This window comes from Ailuropoda melanoleuca, chromosome 6 (assembly GCF_002007445.2).
Source record: "Ailuropoda melanoleuca isolate Jingjing chromosome 6, ASM200744v2, whole genome shotgun sequence".
Lineage (NCBI taxonomy): Eukaryota > Metazoa > Chordata > Mammalia > Carnivora > Ursidae > Ailuropoda > Ailuropoda melanoleuca.
The window spans coordinates 11,958,716-11,975,860 of record NC_048223.1 but is presented as its reverse complement, the minus strand read 5'-3'; the positions used below and the strand labels follow the sequence as shown (position 1 = coordinate 11,975,860).

General features: G+C 36.0%; 1 protein-coding gene across 6 annotated transcripts in view; it reads right to left on the bottom strand.

Moving 5' to 3' along the window:
* STAG1 (stromal antigen 1) overlaps nt 1–17,145 on the bottom strand; it is a 414,808-nt gene that overhangs the window by 181,033 nt on the left and 216,630 nt on the right. For all 6 annotated transcript variants that reach the window (XM_011231800.3, XM_011231799.3, XM_034661958.1 and 3 more), the window contains one exon: nt 6,588–6,664. In XM_011231800.3, coding sequence (XP_011230102.1) covers nt 6,588–6,664 — 77 coding nt within the window. The remainder of the gene's footprint in view (nt 1–6,587; nt 6,665–17,145) is intronic.

Sequence of the window (17,145 nt, the reverse complement as noted above, 5' to 3'; positions counted from 1 at the left end):
AAAAAAAAAAGATTATTTAGATAGATTATTTTGGCTGACTGCCATAAGGCAATTAAAGAGAAAACTACTCTTCATTATCAGACCTCTGCTAATTAAGTCTAAGGTAACTCTTTCAATACTGATAAACCTCAGCCTTAAAGTATCAGTAAATTCAACTGGCATATATGTACCAATTAAAGAAATAATACAAAAATACATTTCGAAAGAAAAATTCCACAAGTCAATGCTATAAAAATTTTGTTGTCTTTTTCAAACCCCATCTTATGTCTGTATCTCCAGCATTTATCTAGGACACTGTCTAGTATGCTTAGGAGAACAACAATGGTTTGGGGATGGCTTATTTATAAGTATTAGATACAATTATCTTAGTCTAATTTCTCTAGCTTCATACCGCAATGTTTTCTCCTTTACATACATCCTTAACTCCATCTTCCCTATAAACTCCTGCCTGGTTTTTCTGGTGAAATTCTATTCATCTTTAAAAACCTAGTTTTAGGGCTAAGTAATCTGTAAAGCTCTCACAGCTCTGATAATTAACTCACCCTTTGGGTTCTCACAGGGTCTAGTATTTCTAACCTATTAAACATGTCAAGGTATTATTGCTATTAGTTCACAAAGCTCTTCCACAGTTAGAACATGAAATCATTTTCTAGAGCTACAACCTTGTTAATCTCTAAGTGTATAGTTCCTAACTAAAAGTTAGACAAACATTAAATGTTCAATAAATGTTAACTGAATAAACACAAAAATAAATCCTGTATAAATAAGTTTGAAAGTGAACAGTTCAGGGCACCTGGGTGGCTCAGTTGGTTAAGTCGCTGCCTCCAGCCCAGGTCATGATCCCGGGTCCTGGGATCCAGCCCTGCGGAAGGCTCCCTGCTCAGCAGGGAGCCTGCTTAACCCTCTCCCTCTGCCCCTCCCCCTGCCTGTGCTCTCCTGCTCTCTTCTCTCTCTCGAATTAATAAAATCTTTTTAAAAAAGAGAAAAACTAAACAGTTAATTTGACAGTTGTTAAAATAAAAAGTTATACCTAATATCAATAAAAGATCTAGAATTAATACCTAGCTTCAGCTATTTTAAAAGATCTTCATAATAATTAGCAAATATAAATGTGATTCACTCGTATCACTGTAAAATCATGTTTTATAGATATATTTTAAAACTGAAAAATAAAAATCTTGAAATGACCAGGGTATAATCACAACTTAAATATATAGTTCATCACATCTAATCAAAATCAGATAGGGATTTAAGCCAGTACCCACTGATAAAAATGTTACTGTTGGTTTATGAGTATCTCATTTAAGCATTTCTCATAATGAAAGTAGATGTCTTAAACAATATAATGGAATGGATTAACTCCCAAAAGATTCAATATATATCAATAGAAATAACTGGTCCTTTCAAAAAGATACTAATTTAATTCCATAACTTGTTTGGTCAGCCATAAGATATTTGGTATTAAAAAGAGCCAGAAATTTATTATATGACTAAGGTGTCTAAGTGGAGAGAGTACAACTGTTACCTGAGCGACTCTTTCCAAGCTATTTCAGATTTTACACTTGCAGTTGTATATTAGGCAGAACAGGGTAGTTGGTTATGAGTATGAACTCAGGAGCTAGATGTTCTGGCTTCATTCCTGACTTTATCATTTACTAGTTGTGTGACTAGTTGTGTGACCTTAGGCAAGTTTCTTAACCCCTTTTGCCTCCATTTTCTCATCTGTAAAATGGAGATAATAATAACATAAAAGACCTACCTCATAAAAATGTCATAAGTATTAAATAAATGTAAAGAACATGCAACAGTGCCTGACACACAGTAAAGATAAATATTTGTTATTATTATCATTCAACGTATTTCTTCGTCTCTAGTATTTTGCACTAAAAAGTTCACAGTTGTAATATCAGTTCCTATTTTGAACCTTTTCACATTACAAATGATTACAATTTCTTGAGTCTTCATGAGTTTTTCTATGTGATTATTCCTCTGTCCTTTGGCACTTCTCACTTCCAACTTTGCTTCCTTTCTTTAATAGTCTGTTTACCTTCCTCAATGTGAAAGTTTCCAAAGTGATATATACAACACCAACTAAGTGGTGTACTGCAAAAACATTAAAACTTCTATTTTTAATTAAAAAATAAATTATTAGTAGTATTTAGTATATACAATAAGCTTTGTATGCCCTCACTAAGCCCATATTTCAGATTGTATTGTATCACAAAGGGTATCTAAGGTATCCTAAGAGAAGAATTAGAAGAGCTCAATGCTCAAGGGGGTTGATATTAAAAATGGCATTCTTCACTGGTTTATTCATTTTGTAAGTTGCATATGACCAATGCAATAGATTTAAATATATTTTAAAATATTTATTTTTAACTCTTCACAAAATGTTAACATAAAGACTTTAGGGAAAAACAGAAACAAAAAGAAAAATCACAAGTGAATAATAAATATGGAAGCACTGACATTTCTTGCACAAGCTCATCTTAGGCCACGATAAAAAGTTAAAGCCATGATGATCTAATGACATCTGAGAAGAAACTGATCTAGTAGTGTATGCATTTAACCTATAAATAAACATATGCTGCAAAATACACTGTAAAATAAATATAATTAAATAAATATTATAAGTATAAATATAAATATATAAAACATAAATGTATTCTATATTTTAAGATTTTATTTATTTATATATTTATATAAATTTTTATAAATTTATTTATATAAATATTTTANTTTATATAAATTTATATATTTATATATTTATTTATTATAAATATATGAAATAAATGACTATTTATCTGATTTATTTATTATTTGGTCTGATTACCAAAGGTGGGAGGAAAAAAAAACTTTTGTCTATTTTTATTTATCACATATTTAGAAAATAAGACTTAGTTCAGAACTAAGAAAGTCTGAAACAATCACCAGACAGTTTTTAAGCACTCTCCCCACAAGATAAGAACTTTAGTCTTCTGAGAAGGAGCATGGGGGAGAGGAAGAGAAGAGAATAATTTTTTAGCTTTATCATAGGTGTTCACTATTAAGACAATAGGCTGAAAAATGTTTTACTGATGGAATATAAAATCAAAAATATTTAGACTTTAATTTGGGACGGGATAATTTGAGTTTTCTTCTACCATATCTTTCTCATTTTCTTCATCTTTTCTCAGTTTGTATAATATTTAACCATTTTTACATTTCTTAAAATTTTTAATCCTATGATTAATAAATGCTCAAACGGATAAGCAAATGAGAAGTTCTATACTTAAGTCTAAATAAACAAATTCATAGAAGCACACACAATTAGAAACAAAAAAGAGAAAAAAGCCATTGGGTAAGTTCTAATCATTACACAAGAGCACAATGTATAAAACTGCAATTGTGAGCAATACAAAAATCACATAGACAAGAATTAAAGGCACTAAGGGAATACATTAAATGTACTTCCCTTCATAGATGTCACATTTCAATATATGAAAACTATGCAAACTGACCTTTGGAAAACATACTTAAGAGTTTACATTTGGAGGTGTGACTCTAATAACCTGGGGAAGAAATACTATTACATTTTGCTTTATGTGTCAAGGGCTGGCTCTAACAGCAACTGAATGTATCTACTGGCTAATCATATGAACCAGACATTGCTCTAAACTACTGGGATCCAATGGATCCTGTCATTAAATCTTTCTGAATTTTACCACAAAATACAATTTACCAAAACTAACCTCCCTCCATTCCTGGGGACTAGAAGACCTACACAGTATTTTGAAGAAACAAAAACAATAAAATACTGTATATTTAACAATATGTAAGCACTTAAATGCAGTTTTTTGCGAAAGTGCTTAAAGATAAAACAGACTTAGAAAATAATGTAATTCTGCTTTAAATGAATATATTCTAATATAAGACTGTGTTAGTTGTTCTGTTAAACAGGAAACAAAAGAATGTTTTCCTTTAGAATTTTTTCTTTCTTTATTTGAAGTACAGTTGACACACAATGTTACATTAGTTTCAAGTGTACAATACAGTGATTCGACAAGTTCAGACATTATGCTATGCTCACAAGTGTAGCTACCAACTGTCACCACACAACACTATTAAAATACCACTGACTACATTTCCTATGTTGTCTGTATCTTTTATCCTCATGACTTACTCATAAAATGATGGTTTTTAAAACATTCTTTTTTGATTTAGTCAGTATTATCAAATATTGGGAGAAAAATATTTAAGATTATGAAATAAACACCTTTTGAATAATTTTCATTTGCTTTACTTAACTCATTATCAGTTGTGGTAACAGTTTACCATTCTTCTAATACACCTGAATATTTGACAATATTCACAGGAATATCAGATACATCATGATCTTCATTTTGCTGAATTCCTCATCTTCCCCTACTTATCTCAAAATCTTACCACAAAGCAATGATATCCTGTTTTGAAATTTCACTGTGTATTCACATTGTATTTCCTCTCATTCTATCCTATATAAATTGTTTTTTATAGCTTAAATCTCGGTTTTCTCTCAAAGTTTCTCCCAAACTTCTCTGGAAGTTTGGAGTCATTGGAGTCACCCGGTGAACTTCTAAAAATCCCAAGCCCAGGTTACATGCCTTACAAATTAAATCAGAAGGTCTGGGGATAAGGGAGTGAGCCAGGCATAAGTTTTTAGATTTTTTTTTTTATTATTTGACAGAGATAGAGACAGCCAGCGAGAGAGGGAACACAAGCAGGGGGAGTGGGAGAGGGAGAAGCAGGCTCATAGAGGAGGAGCCTGACATGGGGCTCGATCCCATAACTCCGGCATCACGCCCTGAGCCGAAGGCAGACGCTTAACCGCTGTGCCACCCAGGTGCCCCAGGCATCAGTTTTTAAATATCCCCAGGTGATATTAATATGCAGCAAAGTTTGGGAACTACTGTCAAACTCTTTGTTGTGCCTTGAAGGTCCAAGATGCATACTACTTTTTAATCTGTGATCTCAATCACCTGTGTTGTAAGCCTGGCATGGTAGTTAGTACAGTAGTTGGAAAGTAAACCTACCACTTTCACCTTAATTTGGCTTCGTTATCTTCTATTTGCCACATATAATCTCATGAAGTTAAAAGCAAAAAACCTTTTTTTTTAATGAAAAGTAATTTCATAGAAATGTTTCAGAATACAGAAATTTTTGAATTTTAGAAGTTAATATAGTACATATACTTTATATTCCATCACAATCCAAGGGAATTGGAGGCAGCACCCTGTTATCAAGAACGTTAGTATTTCACCAGGAAGACATATAAATACTCACAATGACTGAGATAAACAAAAATTTTAATAGCCTCAGGTTAGCTGGGGCTAGTTTTGCCACCAATAAATTGTGAAAAAAAAAGTCCTTTGGAATTTTAGCACGTTTTGGATTACAGAAATGAAAACAAGTAATTATGGACATTATATATGTGGGTCACAATGTAAGGTCTTCCCTACTTCCCATGGAATGTGACTAAATAATCTGAAATATTTCTGTAAAGATGCTCATGAAAATGTTTTGGTGTGTGCCACTAGAGTAAAAGTGAACACCTGATGAAAAAATATATATAGTGTACAATATGTGTTTGTTTTACTATGTATTTATAGTACTTTTTTCAATTAAATATAAATATTCCTACTGTTACTAATAAAAAAAAGCCTAAGCCCTCCCCACTGAGAGAGTGGACCTGGAAAAAAAAAACAATCTTTGTTGTTAGCGTTGAAAAGTCAAGAAAAGAGAACATCTACAGAAAATAGAAATCTTATTTAAATCAAAAGGCAGACTACTAAAACTAAAATTAGTGGTGGTCTAAAGCATGACATAAAATGAGTTCACCATATACAGAAGACAAAAATAAAATTGTGAAAGTGTTTCAACACTTACAATCAGGGTAAAGCTAATTAATTTGTGAAGACTAGCAAAGAAAACATGTATTCTAAGTACATATCAGAATATTCTCAAGTAAACTGTCCCAAATAGAAGTTTAAGTTTTACACAAACACACAAAATGGGGGTGGGATTGAGGAGGGGGCAGTAGGGAGAGAGAAACAAAACATAATTTTAGGAATCCTGGATTAAATGAAGTTAAGCAGGTTATTTTTCCATCAGGATTTCTAAGAACCTTAAATAAAATAATGCACTTTGGCAATCTCTAAAACAGGTATAATATGCAGCCTGCTCACACTTATTAGACCCCCAAACCCTTTTTTCTTCAAAGTATTTAACATGACTAATTCTACAGAACAAAGCTATTGGAGATGCATTTATAAATTTGAGAATTTTACGCAGTCTTCAAGAATGAATGTCAAGAATCAACTTCTACTTCATACCACTAATTTTTTTATCCTTATCAGTTACCAGTCATTAAGTGATACCTCCATGTAATGAAATGAAATTGCCAAAGATCGTTAACTTCAGAATTAGTAACATGGATTATTACATAAGTGAAGAAATAGTGTATCTTCTCTTAAACTAGACACCAAATCAAAATAAAACTTAAAATAATCAACATATTCACCATTTTAAAAGTATAAGTATGCAATTTGTATAAAATTGAAATGCTATACCTCATCAAATTCTTCAGTCATTTTTCTGATGATTTCTGCATTCTGCATATTTCGAAACATCTCTATTCTCACAGTACCTGTGGAGCAACAGATTTTACAGTTAATCTTTTTCTATCCCATGCTAAACACTAAATTTAACCTGACCACTGTTTGAAAAATTTTATATCAAAGTTTTTGGGGTTTTTTTCTTTCTCCAAACTCCTACCTAAAGGAATCCCTTGTTTAAGAACTTCAAAGTTCTTCAGACATTTTTTAAAAACCTGAATATTCTGTGAATTAGATTAAGTATGAGAGAAAAAACTGAGAGGAGGGTTGGGGAAGGAAAAGATGAAGACATAAAATAATAAATTTATATTGCAGGGAGGGCCCTACAGAATGACTGGTGCTAACCAGACATACACCTGACTGCCTTAGTATGTAAAAGACCCAAGTATAGAAAATATTATCTCTCTTCATGCCTTTTTCTGATATTCTTTATCAACAGAATATTCTTCTATAAATTAAAACTAAATGTTCCTTAATCTATTAACACCTGTCAGTTAAATCTGTTTTATCTGAACATGAAAAATAGCTTGGTAACTTCAACCTAAGTATCAAAGAAAAAGTTAACCCCCTTTCTCATCTCATTCTTTAGTATTACATTTATATTAGCTACATAACTTTTATCTCAGATATGATTATATAAATGCTATCACTAAAAATAAGTGGTTTGTATCAAAAATTTGTGTTAAAATTAACATAATTTAAATAAATTAAGGTTCAAAATCAATCTGGAGTTACAGAGAATACTGGCCTAGTAATTATATGAGGTTTCAGTTTCAACTATATACATGTAAAATATTCAAGTTAAAAATCACAAGACTCAATGAATCAACAAGAGAATATATAACCTCTAACAGGTTCCTTGCCAGTGATTACCAGCTCCAATTCAAACCACATTTAGGTATAGAGGAGGGAAAAGTCTCTAAAGTATACTGTACTTTTACAGGAAAAAGCATGAAGCAATAGAGAGCCACTAAAAGTCACCAAAGTGTACTCTTAATTCAGAGGCCCAATAAAAAGCTGCAATGGCACATTTGGCATATCGAACTTAATTTGACTTAATTTTTATTAATCTATATAATGAGAAAAATGGTATCTCCCTTATCTTTTTAATCACAACCATTTCTAAGCATGTTTTCAGGACGCTGAATTCATTAAGTACCACCAATAGGTATCCCTTACACCCAGCTACAGAGATGAGAATCTAGTTGGAAGGTGAGTGAAAAGGGAAAATATTTTTAGAGTTCCTCCCCAACATGCAATTTCCTAAACACAACATGAAACTTTTACATTGTGATTTTATTTTTTATGGGAAAAACAGTATCACAGACAGTATTTAAAATCACTGAAGACAAGTTGTTTATGCACTACAATATGGCCGTTATTTTCAGAGGTTTTTAAAAAATTAAATAAAAAAAATTGCATCGAATTGCTAATTATAAATTCTCAAGTAGAAGTAACTTTCTATTAAACAATCTTTAAAAATCACTGAAATTAGGAGCGCCTGGGTGGCTTAGTTGGTTGAGTGTCCAACTCTAGATTTTAGCTCGGGTTATCATCTCAGGGTCATGGGATCAAGCCCCGCAACGGGCTCCGTGCCAGGTATGGAACCTGCTTCAGATTCTCTCTCTTCCTCTGCCCCTTCCCCCCCCAAAAAAATAAATTAATAAATAAAATCACTCAAAGTACACAAAACAGTTTTAACTGTATTTAGCCTTGTTTGGGTCATGAACTATTTTGTCAACCTGAAACAGAGTCCCATATATAAAAAGCATGTAATTTCAGGAGTTGTTTCATGGTACTCTTGATAAGCAAAATTATCTTCTTTAAGTACTAACCAAGCAAAAGAAGTAAAATTAGATTTTTAAGTTATTAAACATGAGAAGAATGAGTTGTTCTTGGAGAGATGGAAATATTTTATATTTTGCATGGGGTAGCATTATTAAATGGCTATATGCATTTCTCGAAAGTCATTTATCTGTATACTTAAAATGTGTGCATTTGGAAACTGTATCTTGGTAAAATTGATTTTTAAAAAACCATGAAAAAGGACAGCGCTAATCACAGTAGTTCAGTAAAAAGTTACACATGGGAAGGAGTGCCTAGATGGCTCAGTACGTAGAGCATGCGACTCTTGATCTCTGTAGGTTCAAGCCCCACAGTGGGTTTAGAGATTACTTAAAAAGTTAAATGTGTCATTGTTAAATATGAGTATAAAAAATGTTTAATTCTAAAAAACCTGATATTGCAGTTTTCATACACAGTGGAGCCTTAACTATAATTTCAATGGACTAGCAAGTTAGTTCATAAACGGGAGGACTATTTTGCTGTATTTACTATCATAAAATGAAAGGCAATAAAACAGTAACTAGTATTAAAAGCAAAATAAAACCAGCCGCATGATTAGCATCTTTAAAAATTACTATCATATATAAGTAACAATTATTAATAAAATAAAATCAGATGTTTAAAGCTATAAATTTGAAAATGAACGGAAGCTAGTCATAGAGGTTTTTTTAAGAGAGGAAAATCCTGCTGCTGCCACAATGACTATTAGAAACATTAGCCCAGGGGCGCCTGGGTAGCACAGCGGTTAAGCGTCTGCCTTCGGCTCAGGGCGTGATCCCAGCGTTATGGGATCAAGCCCCACATCAGGTCCCTCTGCTATGAGCCTGCTTCTTCCTCTCCCACTCCCCCTGTTGTGTTCCCTCTCTCACTGGCTTCTCTCTCTCTGTCAAATAAATAAATAAAATCTTAAAAAAAAAAAAAAAAGAAACATTGGTCTATTTACACGCTAATTTCTAACTGCTCATTCTTCTTCAGTCCAGTCCCATAACTCTACTGCAACTGCTTCCTCACACCTATTATCTCCTAATTGTTACATCAAAGTTTTTCTTTAGTAATACCTTATCTATTCTATTTAAAACATCTGCTCATTATGTTGGCTTCTTTAACACTATATACTTATACTGTATTCTCTGATGACTTTGATTTCTTTCACTTACTTTCAATCATTTACCTGAATAAACACAGGCAATTTCCAAAGTTCTGTCCAACACATTTTTCTTTGTCCCATTCTACATTTTCTAACCTGGGTATGGCCCCCATCTACCTCTCGCCCTAGAAAAAGTATGGCAGAGACTACTACTTATTAATCTTTGTATTCAGCACAATTCCTCAAAAAATGCCTGACATCTTGAGTCTTCTCTCTCCTATTTTAACCTTTGACAACGGATAATAAAAGTAAATTAAAGATCTGAAATAATTCAGATTCATAGAAACATAAATATCTGAAAATAAAGAACAAAAAAGGAAAAAAGATTATCTTCCACTCTTTCTCTGTCTCACATGATCTGTGAGAATCCTCAAATAACCTATCAACATACATATTCTATACTAAAAAAAATAAAAAGTTGTTTAAACAGGCCCTCCTGACAGGATTATACTTCTAATGAAGATAAAGAAACAACTTTAAAAATTGTCATATTTAACCATGAATAATTCCAGAACAAAAACATCAGAAAGCGACCATCAAGTTCTCTATCACTTAAATCATGTCAAACTGCTGGAGAGAACATAACTTGAGACAATCCCTATGGTAGGCAATTTGGCAAATGTTTACTGAAATTACAATTTCCATACTCCTTGTCTTGATATTCCTGTACATGTTGCAAAGAAACCATAAACTCACACACATGAAATAATAAAGGTACAATGCTATTCCCTGAAGCACTGTTTGTGAAAGCAAAAGGAAAAATACATATACCCATAAATAAGATTCTAACTAATAACTAAAAGTGTTGATGATAATAATAATGGTGGTGGCAGCTAACACTTGGGTGCTCATTATATGCCAGGCATTTTTCTAAGAAATAAACCCTTGAAGTTAACACGTTTAATCTTCACAACACCTATGAAGAACGTACTATTTTTCTCTCATGATACAGAACAAAAAATTGAGGCACCAAGAGATTTAGCAACTTGTAAAAGGGGTTTCCCAGTAGCAGATTGCTGGTCTATATGCATGCAGTCTGGCTATAGGGTCCATGACTAAGCACTGCTCTTAACTGACTAAAATCAATGGGATCCATGGAGCTGAAAAACAATAAACAGGTCTGTGTGTTTGATATGGAAAGATCTGTAGGATATATTCATACATGAAAAAAAGGAATATATATGTATTTGATTGTATATGCTTTAAAATATTTCTGGAAAGATATACAAATATCTGGCAAAATTGGCTGCCTCAGGGAAAAAGAAATACGTGGCTGTGGTTTAGAGATATAATGGAGATATTATTAGTGAACCTGGTTGTACATTAAATACACTAACATTGCCTAGGAGCACTTAGCAAAGAATGTTCCTCAGAGCTTTCGTACTAGCTGTTCCATATAGGAAACAGCTTTCTATTTTAAGGATTTTCTTTTAAAGACTGGATTACAGGGGTGCCTGGGTGGCTCAGGCAGTTAAGCGTCTACCTTGGGCTCTGGTCATGATCGCAGGGTATGGGATCAAGCCCCATGTAGGGCTCCCTGCTCAGCGAGAAGCCTGCTTCTCCTTTTCCCTCGGCCTCTGCCTGCTACTCCCCCTGCTTGTTCTATCAAATTAAAAAAAAAAAAAAAAGATTGGATTGTAGAGTCTTAATAAATAAAATCTAATCTGGTGATGAACAAGAGAAAATCCAAGCACGTAACAAGGCAATTTTTGGTAGCCTCACTCTTTGTTTCAATCTTACTTTAAGTATTAGACAGCAGGTTGTATATCAAAATAAAGTGAAGAAAAACTGAAAATAAATACGGATAAATTACTAGAGAAAACTTTTCTAAGTCTGAAAAGGAGAACAAATGCTGAGGCTACTCAAACGGAGAAGTATTTACTAAAGAAACACTGCATACCAGATTACAGAACTTGAAAGTTCCATAAGATTCAGTGACTGCATACAGATAGGAAACTTTCTCAATATTTGAAGAGAGGGAGGAGGGAGGAGTTAAGATGGTGGAGGAGTAGGGGACCCCTTTTTCAGCTGGTCACCTGAGTTGAGCTGGATAGGTACCAGACCAGCCTGAACATCCATGGAATCAGCCTGAGACGCAGGAAGATACATCTGGATCTGTACAAATGAACATCTCCAGCGATGAGTATTGAGGTACGAAGCGGGGCCGTGAAACCGTGCACAGGTATCGGAAGATAAACGGAAGGGGGAGGGAGACACCGCGTTCAGGCGCCAGGAAGCGGTAGCCACCTGCAAGGGGGAGCAGGCGGACTTGCGAATAGGCACCCGCGAGAGAGCAGACTGAGACCGTGAGCCAGTGAATGCACGCCACCAGACTGAAACGGAGCTCCGATGTGCTCACTGGAACCAGACTGAGACCGGGAGCTTTGGAGCGCAAGGGGTAGCTGGCGGCTGGCGGTGTTAGAAACACAAAGGACAGAGACGTGCCGGCCCTGGAAGTGACGGCTGGGATGCTGGCTGTGGGGTGCACATCCAGGGACACTACAGGGTTGAGCAGCATCAACAGAAACAGAGTTAAAGTGGCCGGAACATCAGTGGAGAGCGGTCTGCGATCCCTCTGTTCTGAGACAGGCTGGGATTCGGCCACTGCTGCTCTGACTCTCAGAAGAGGCACAACAAACCGCCAGGGAAAGCCGCCAGAGAACAAAAGCCTGGAAATACCGGCTCACACTGTGCCCATCCCCATCCCCCCTTGCAGGGGACACGGAGACTCTACCCAAACGGGGTTGCCTGAGATTGGAGCAGCAGGTCCCTCCCCCAGAAGGCAGGCTGAAAAATCAAGAAGCCCACATCCCTAAGGTCCCTATAAAACAAGTGTGCACTGCCTGGGTCCCGGTCAATAATTTGGGCTCTGGACAACCCCGCAACCTCTCATTAGAATGACGAGATGGACAAATCCCCCGGCAGCAAAGACAATGAGTCTGTGGCCTCTGACATAGAACTAATGGATATTTTTTTTTTCTTAAAGATTTTATTTATTTATGTGACAGAGAGACAGCCAGCGAGAGAGGGAACAAAGCAGGGGAGTGGGAGAGGAAGAAGCAGGCTCCCAGTGGAAGAGCCCAATGTGGGACTCAATCCGAGAACGCCGGGATCACGCCTTCAGCCGAAGGCAGACGCTTAACGACTGCGCTACCCAGGCGCCCAGAACTAATGGATATGGATATAACCAAATTATCAGAAACAGAGTTCAGAGTAACAATGGTCAAGATGATGTCTAGACTTGAAAAAAGTATTAACGAAAATGTTAATGAGAATATAGAATCTCTAAGGGCAGAAATGAGAGCTAATCTGGCAGAAATTTAAAATTCTATGAATCAAATGCAGTCAAAACTAGATGCTCTGACAGCCAGGGTGAATGAGGCAGAAGAACGTATCAGCAAATTGGAGGATGGGTTAGTAGAAGAGAAAGTTAGAATATAAACTTGGATCAAAAAAATCCAATCTCAAGAATGTAGGTTACGGGAGATTACTGACTCAATGAAACCTTCCAATGTCAGAATCATCGGCATCCCCGAGGGGGTAGAGAAAAACAGAGGTCTAGAAGAGATATTTGAACAAATTGTAGCTGAAAACTTCCCTAATCTAGCGAGGGNCAGTCAAAACTAGAGGCTCTGACAGCCAGGGTGAATGAGGCAGAAGAACGTATCAGCAAATTGGAGGATGGGTTAGTAGAAGAGAAAGTTAGAATATAAACTTGGATCAAAAAAATCCAATCTCAAGAATGTAGGTTACGGGAGATTACTGACTCAATGAAACCTTNCAGTCAAAACTAGAGGCTCTGACGGCCAGGGTCACCGAGGCAGAGGAACGCGTTAGCGAATTGGAGGATGGGTTAGTAGAAGAAAAAACGAAAATAGAAGCTGGTCTTAAAAAAATCCACGCCCACGAATGTAGATTACGGGAGATTACTGACTCTATGAAACGATCCAATGTCAGAATCATCGGCATCCCTGAAGGGGTGGAGAAAAACAGAGGTCTAGAAGAGATATTTGAACAAATTGTAGCTGAAAACTTCCCTAATCTAGCGAGGGAAGCAAACATCCATGTGCAAGAGGCAGAGAGGACCCCTCCCAAGCTCAACCAAGACAAACTTACGCCACGCCACGTCACGTCATAGTGCAATTCGCAAATATTAGATCCAAGGATACAGTATTGAAAGCGGCCAGGGCAAAGAAATTTCTCACGTACCAAGGCAAAGGTATCAGGATTACGTCAGACCTGTCTACAGAGACCTGGAATGAGAGAAAGGCTTGGGGGGGCATTTTTAAAGCTCTTTCAGAGAAAAACATGCAGCCAAGGATCCTTTATCCAGCAAGGCTGTCATTCAGAATTGATGGAGAGATAAAGACCTTCCAGAATCACCAGTCATTAACCAATTTCGTACCATGAAACCAGCCCTACAGGAGATATAAAGGGGGGTCCTATAAAAGTAAAAAGGCCCCAAGGGTGATACAGAACAAAGTCACAATCTATAGAAACAAAGATTTTACAGGCAACATGGCATCATTAAAATCATATCTCTCAATAATCAGTCTCAATGTAAATGGCATAATTGCTCTCATAAAGCACCACAGGGTTGCAGATTGGATAAAAAGACATGACCCATGCATTTGCTGTCTACAAGAGACTCATTTTGAACCCAAAGATGCATTCAGACTTAGAGTAAGGGGATGGAGTACCATCTTCCACGCAAATGGACCTCAAAAGAAAGCTGGAGTAGCAATTCTCATATCAGATAGACTGGATTTTAAACTAGAGGCCATAGAGAGAGATACAGAAGGGCACTATATTATTCTTAAAGGAAGTATTCAACAAGTGGATATGANCAACAACTGGATATGACAATTATAAATATATATGCCTCCAACAGGGGAGCAGCAAGATACACAAGCCAACTCTTAATCAGAATAAAGAGACATATAGATAAAAATATGTTAACAGTAGGTGACCTCAAAACACCACTATCAGAAATAGACATATTACCTAAGCAGAAAATCGGCAAACAAACAAGAGCTTTCAATGCCATACTCGACTAGTTGGACCTCATAGATAAATATAGAACACTACAGCCCAGAACCAAAGAATACTCATTCTATTCTAATGCCCATGGAACATTCTCAGGAATAGACCATGTTCANAACACCCTGGCAAAAACTAAGCAAAGAATCAAAGGCTTTGAATGCCATACTCGACGAGTTGGACCTCATAGATATATATAGAACACTACACCCCAGAACCAAAGAATACTCATTCTATTCAAATGCCCATGGAACATTCTCAAGAATAGATCATGCTCTGGGACACAAAACAGGTCTCAGCCAATACCAAAAGACTGAAATTATTCCCTGCATATTCTCAGACCACAACGCTTTGAAATTGGAACTCAACCACAAGGAAAAATTCANAATACCAAAAGATTGAAATTATCCCCTGCATATTCTCAGACCACAACGCTCTGAAATTGGAACTCAACCACAAGGAAAAACCTGGAAGAAACTCAAACACTTGGAGGCTAAGAACCATCCTGCTCAAGAATGACTCGATAAACCAGGAAATCAAAAATCAATTTAAACAATTTATGGAGACCAACAAGAATGAAAACACAACGGTCCAAAACCAATGGGATACTGCAAAGGNAAAAACAAATTAAACAATTTATGGAGACCAACGAGAATGAATACACAACGGTCCAAAACCTATGGGATACTGCAAAGGCAGTCCTAAGGGGGAAATACATAGCCATCCAAGCCTCACTCAAAAGAATAGAAAAATCTAAAATGCAGTTTTTATATTCTCACCTCAAGAAGCTGGAACAGCAACAGAGGGACAGGCCTAATCCACGCATAAGAAAGCAGTTGATCAAGATTAGAGCAGAAATCAATGAATTAGAAACCAGCAGTACAGCAGACCAGATCAACAGAACTAGAAGGAGGTTCTCTGAAAGAATAAATAAAATTGACAGACCACTGGCAAGACTTATCCAAAAGAATAGAGAAAGGACCCAAATTATAAAATTATGAATGAAAAGGGAGCGGTCACAACCAACACCAATGAAATAGGAAGGATCATTAGAAACTTTTATCAACAGCTTTATGCCAATAAATTAAGCAATCTGGAAGAGATGGAGGACTTCCTGGAATCCTATAAGCTACCAAGACTGAAAAAGGAAGAAATTGATTTTTTAAACAGGCCAATTAATTATGAAGAGATCGAGTCAGTGATAAAAACCCNCAGTGATAAACAACCTTCCAAATAATAAAACTCCAGGCCCAGACGGTTTTCCTGGGGAATTCTACCAAACATTCAAAGAAGAAATAATACCTATTCTCCTAAAGCTATTTCAAAAAATAGAAACAGAAGGAAAGCTACCAAACTCATTCTATGCGGCCAATATTACCCGGATCCCCAAACCAGGCAAAGACCCCATTAAAAACGAGAATTACAGACCGATTTCCCTAACGAACATAGACGCCAAAATCCTCAACAAGATCCTGGCTAATAGAATCCAGTAGCACGTTAAAAGGATTATCCATCATGACCAAGTCGGATTCATCCCTGGGATGCAAGGGTGGTTCAACATTCGCAAATCAGTCAGTGTGAAACNGGATTATCCATCATGACCAAGTGGGATTCATACCTGGGATGCAAGCATGGTTCAACACTCGCAAATCAATCAATGTGATACATCATATCAACAAGAAAAGACTCAAGAACCATATGATCCTCTCAATTGATGCAGAAAAAGCATTTGACAAAATACAGCATCCTTTCCTGATTAAAACCCTTCAGAGTGTAGGAATAGAGGGTACATTTCTCAATCTCATAAAAGCCATCTATGAAAAGCCTACTGCAAGCATTATTCTCAATGGGGAAAAGCTGGAAGCCTTTCCCTTAAGATCAGGAACAGGACAAGGATGCCCACTCTCACCATTATTATTCAACATACTACTAGAAGTTCTTGCAACAGCAATCAGAAGACAAAAAGGGATCAAAGGTATCCAAATCGGCAAAGAAGAAGTCAAACTGTCTCTCTTTGCAGATGACATGATACTCTATATGGAAAACCCAAAGGAATCCACTCCCAAACTATTAGAAGTTATAGAACAATTCAGTAAGGTGGCAGGATACAAAATCAATGCCCAGAAATCAGTTGCATTTCTATACACGAATAACGAGACTGAAGAAAGAGAAATTAGGGAATCCATCCCATTTACAATAACACCAAAAACCATGCGTTACCTTGGAATTNCGTTACCTTGGAATTAACTTAACCGGAGACATAAAGGATCTATATTCTAGAAACTACAAATCACTCTTGAAAGACATTGAAGAGGAGATAAAAAGATGGAAAAATATTCCATGCTCATGGATTGGAAGAATTAACATAGTTAAAATGTCCATGCTACCCAGAGCAATCTACACTTTCAATGCTATCCCGATCAAAATACCGAGGACATTTTTCAAAGAACTGGAACAAATAGTCCTTAAATTTGTATGGAA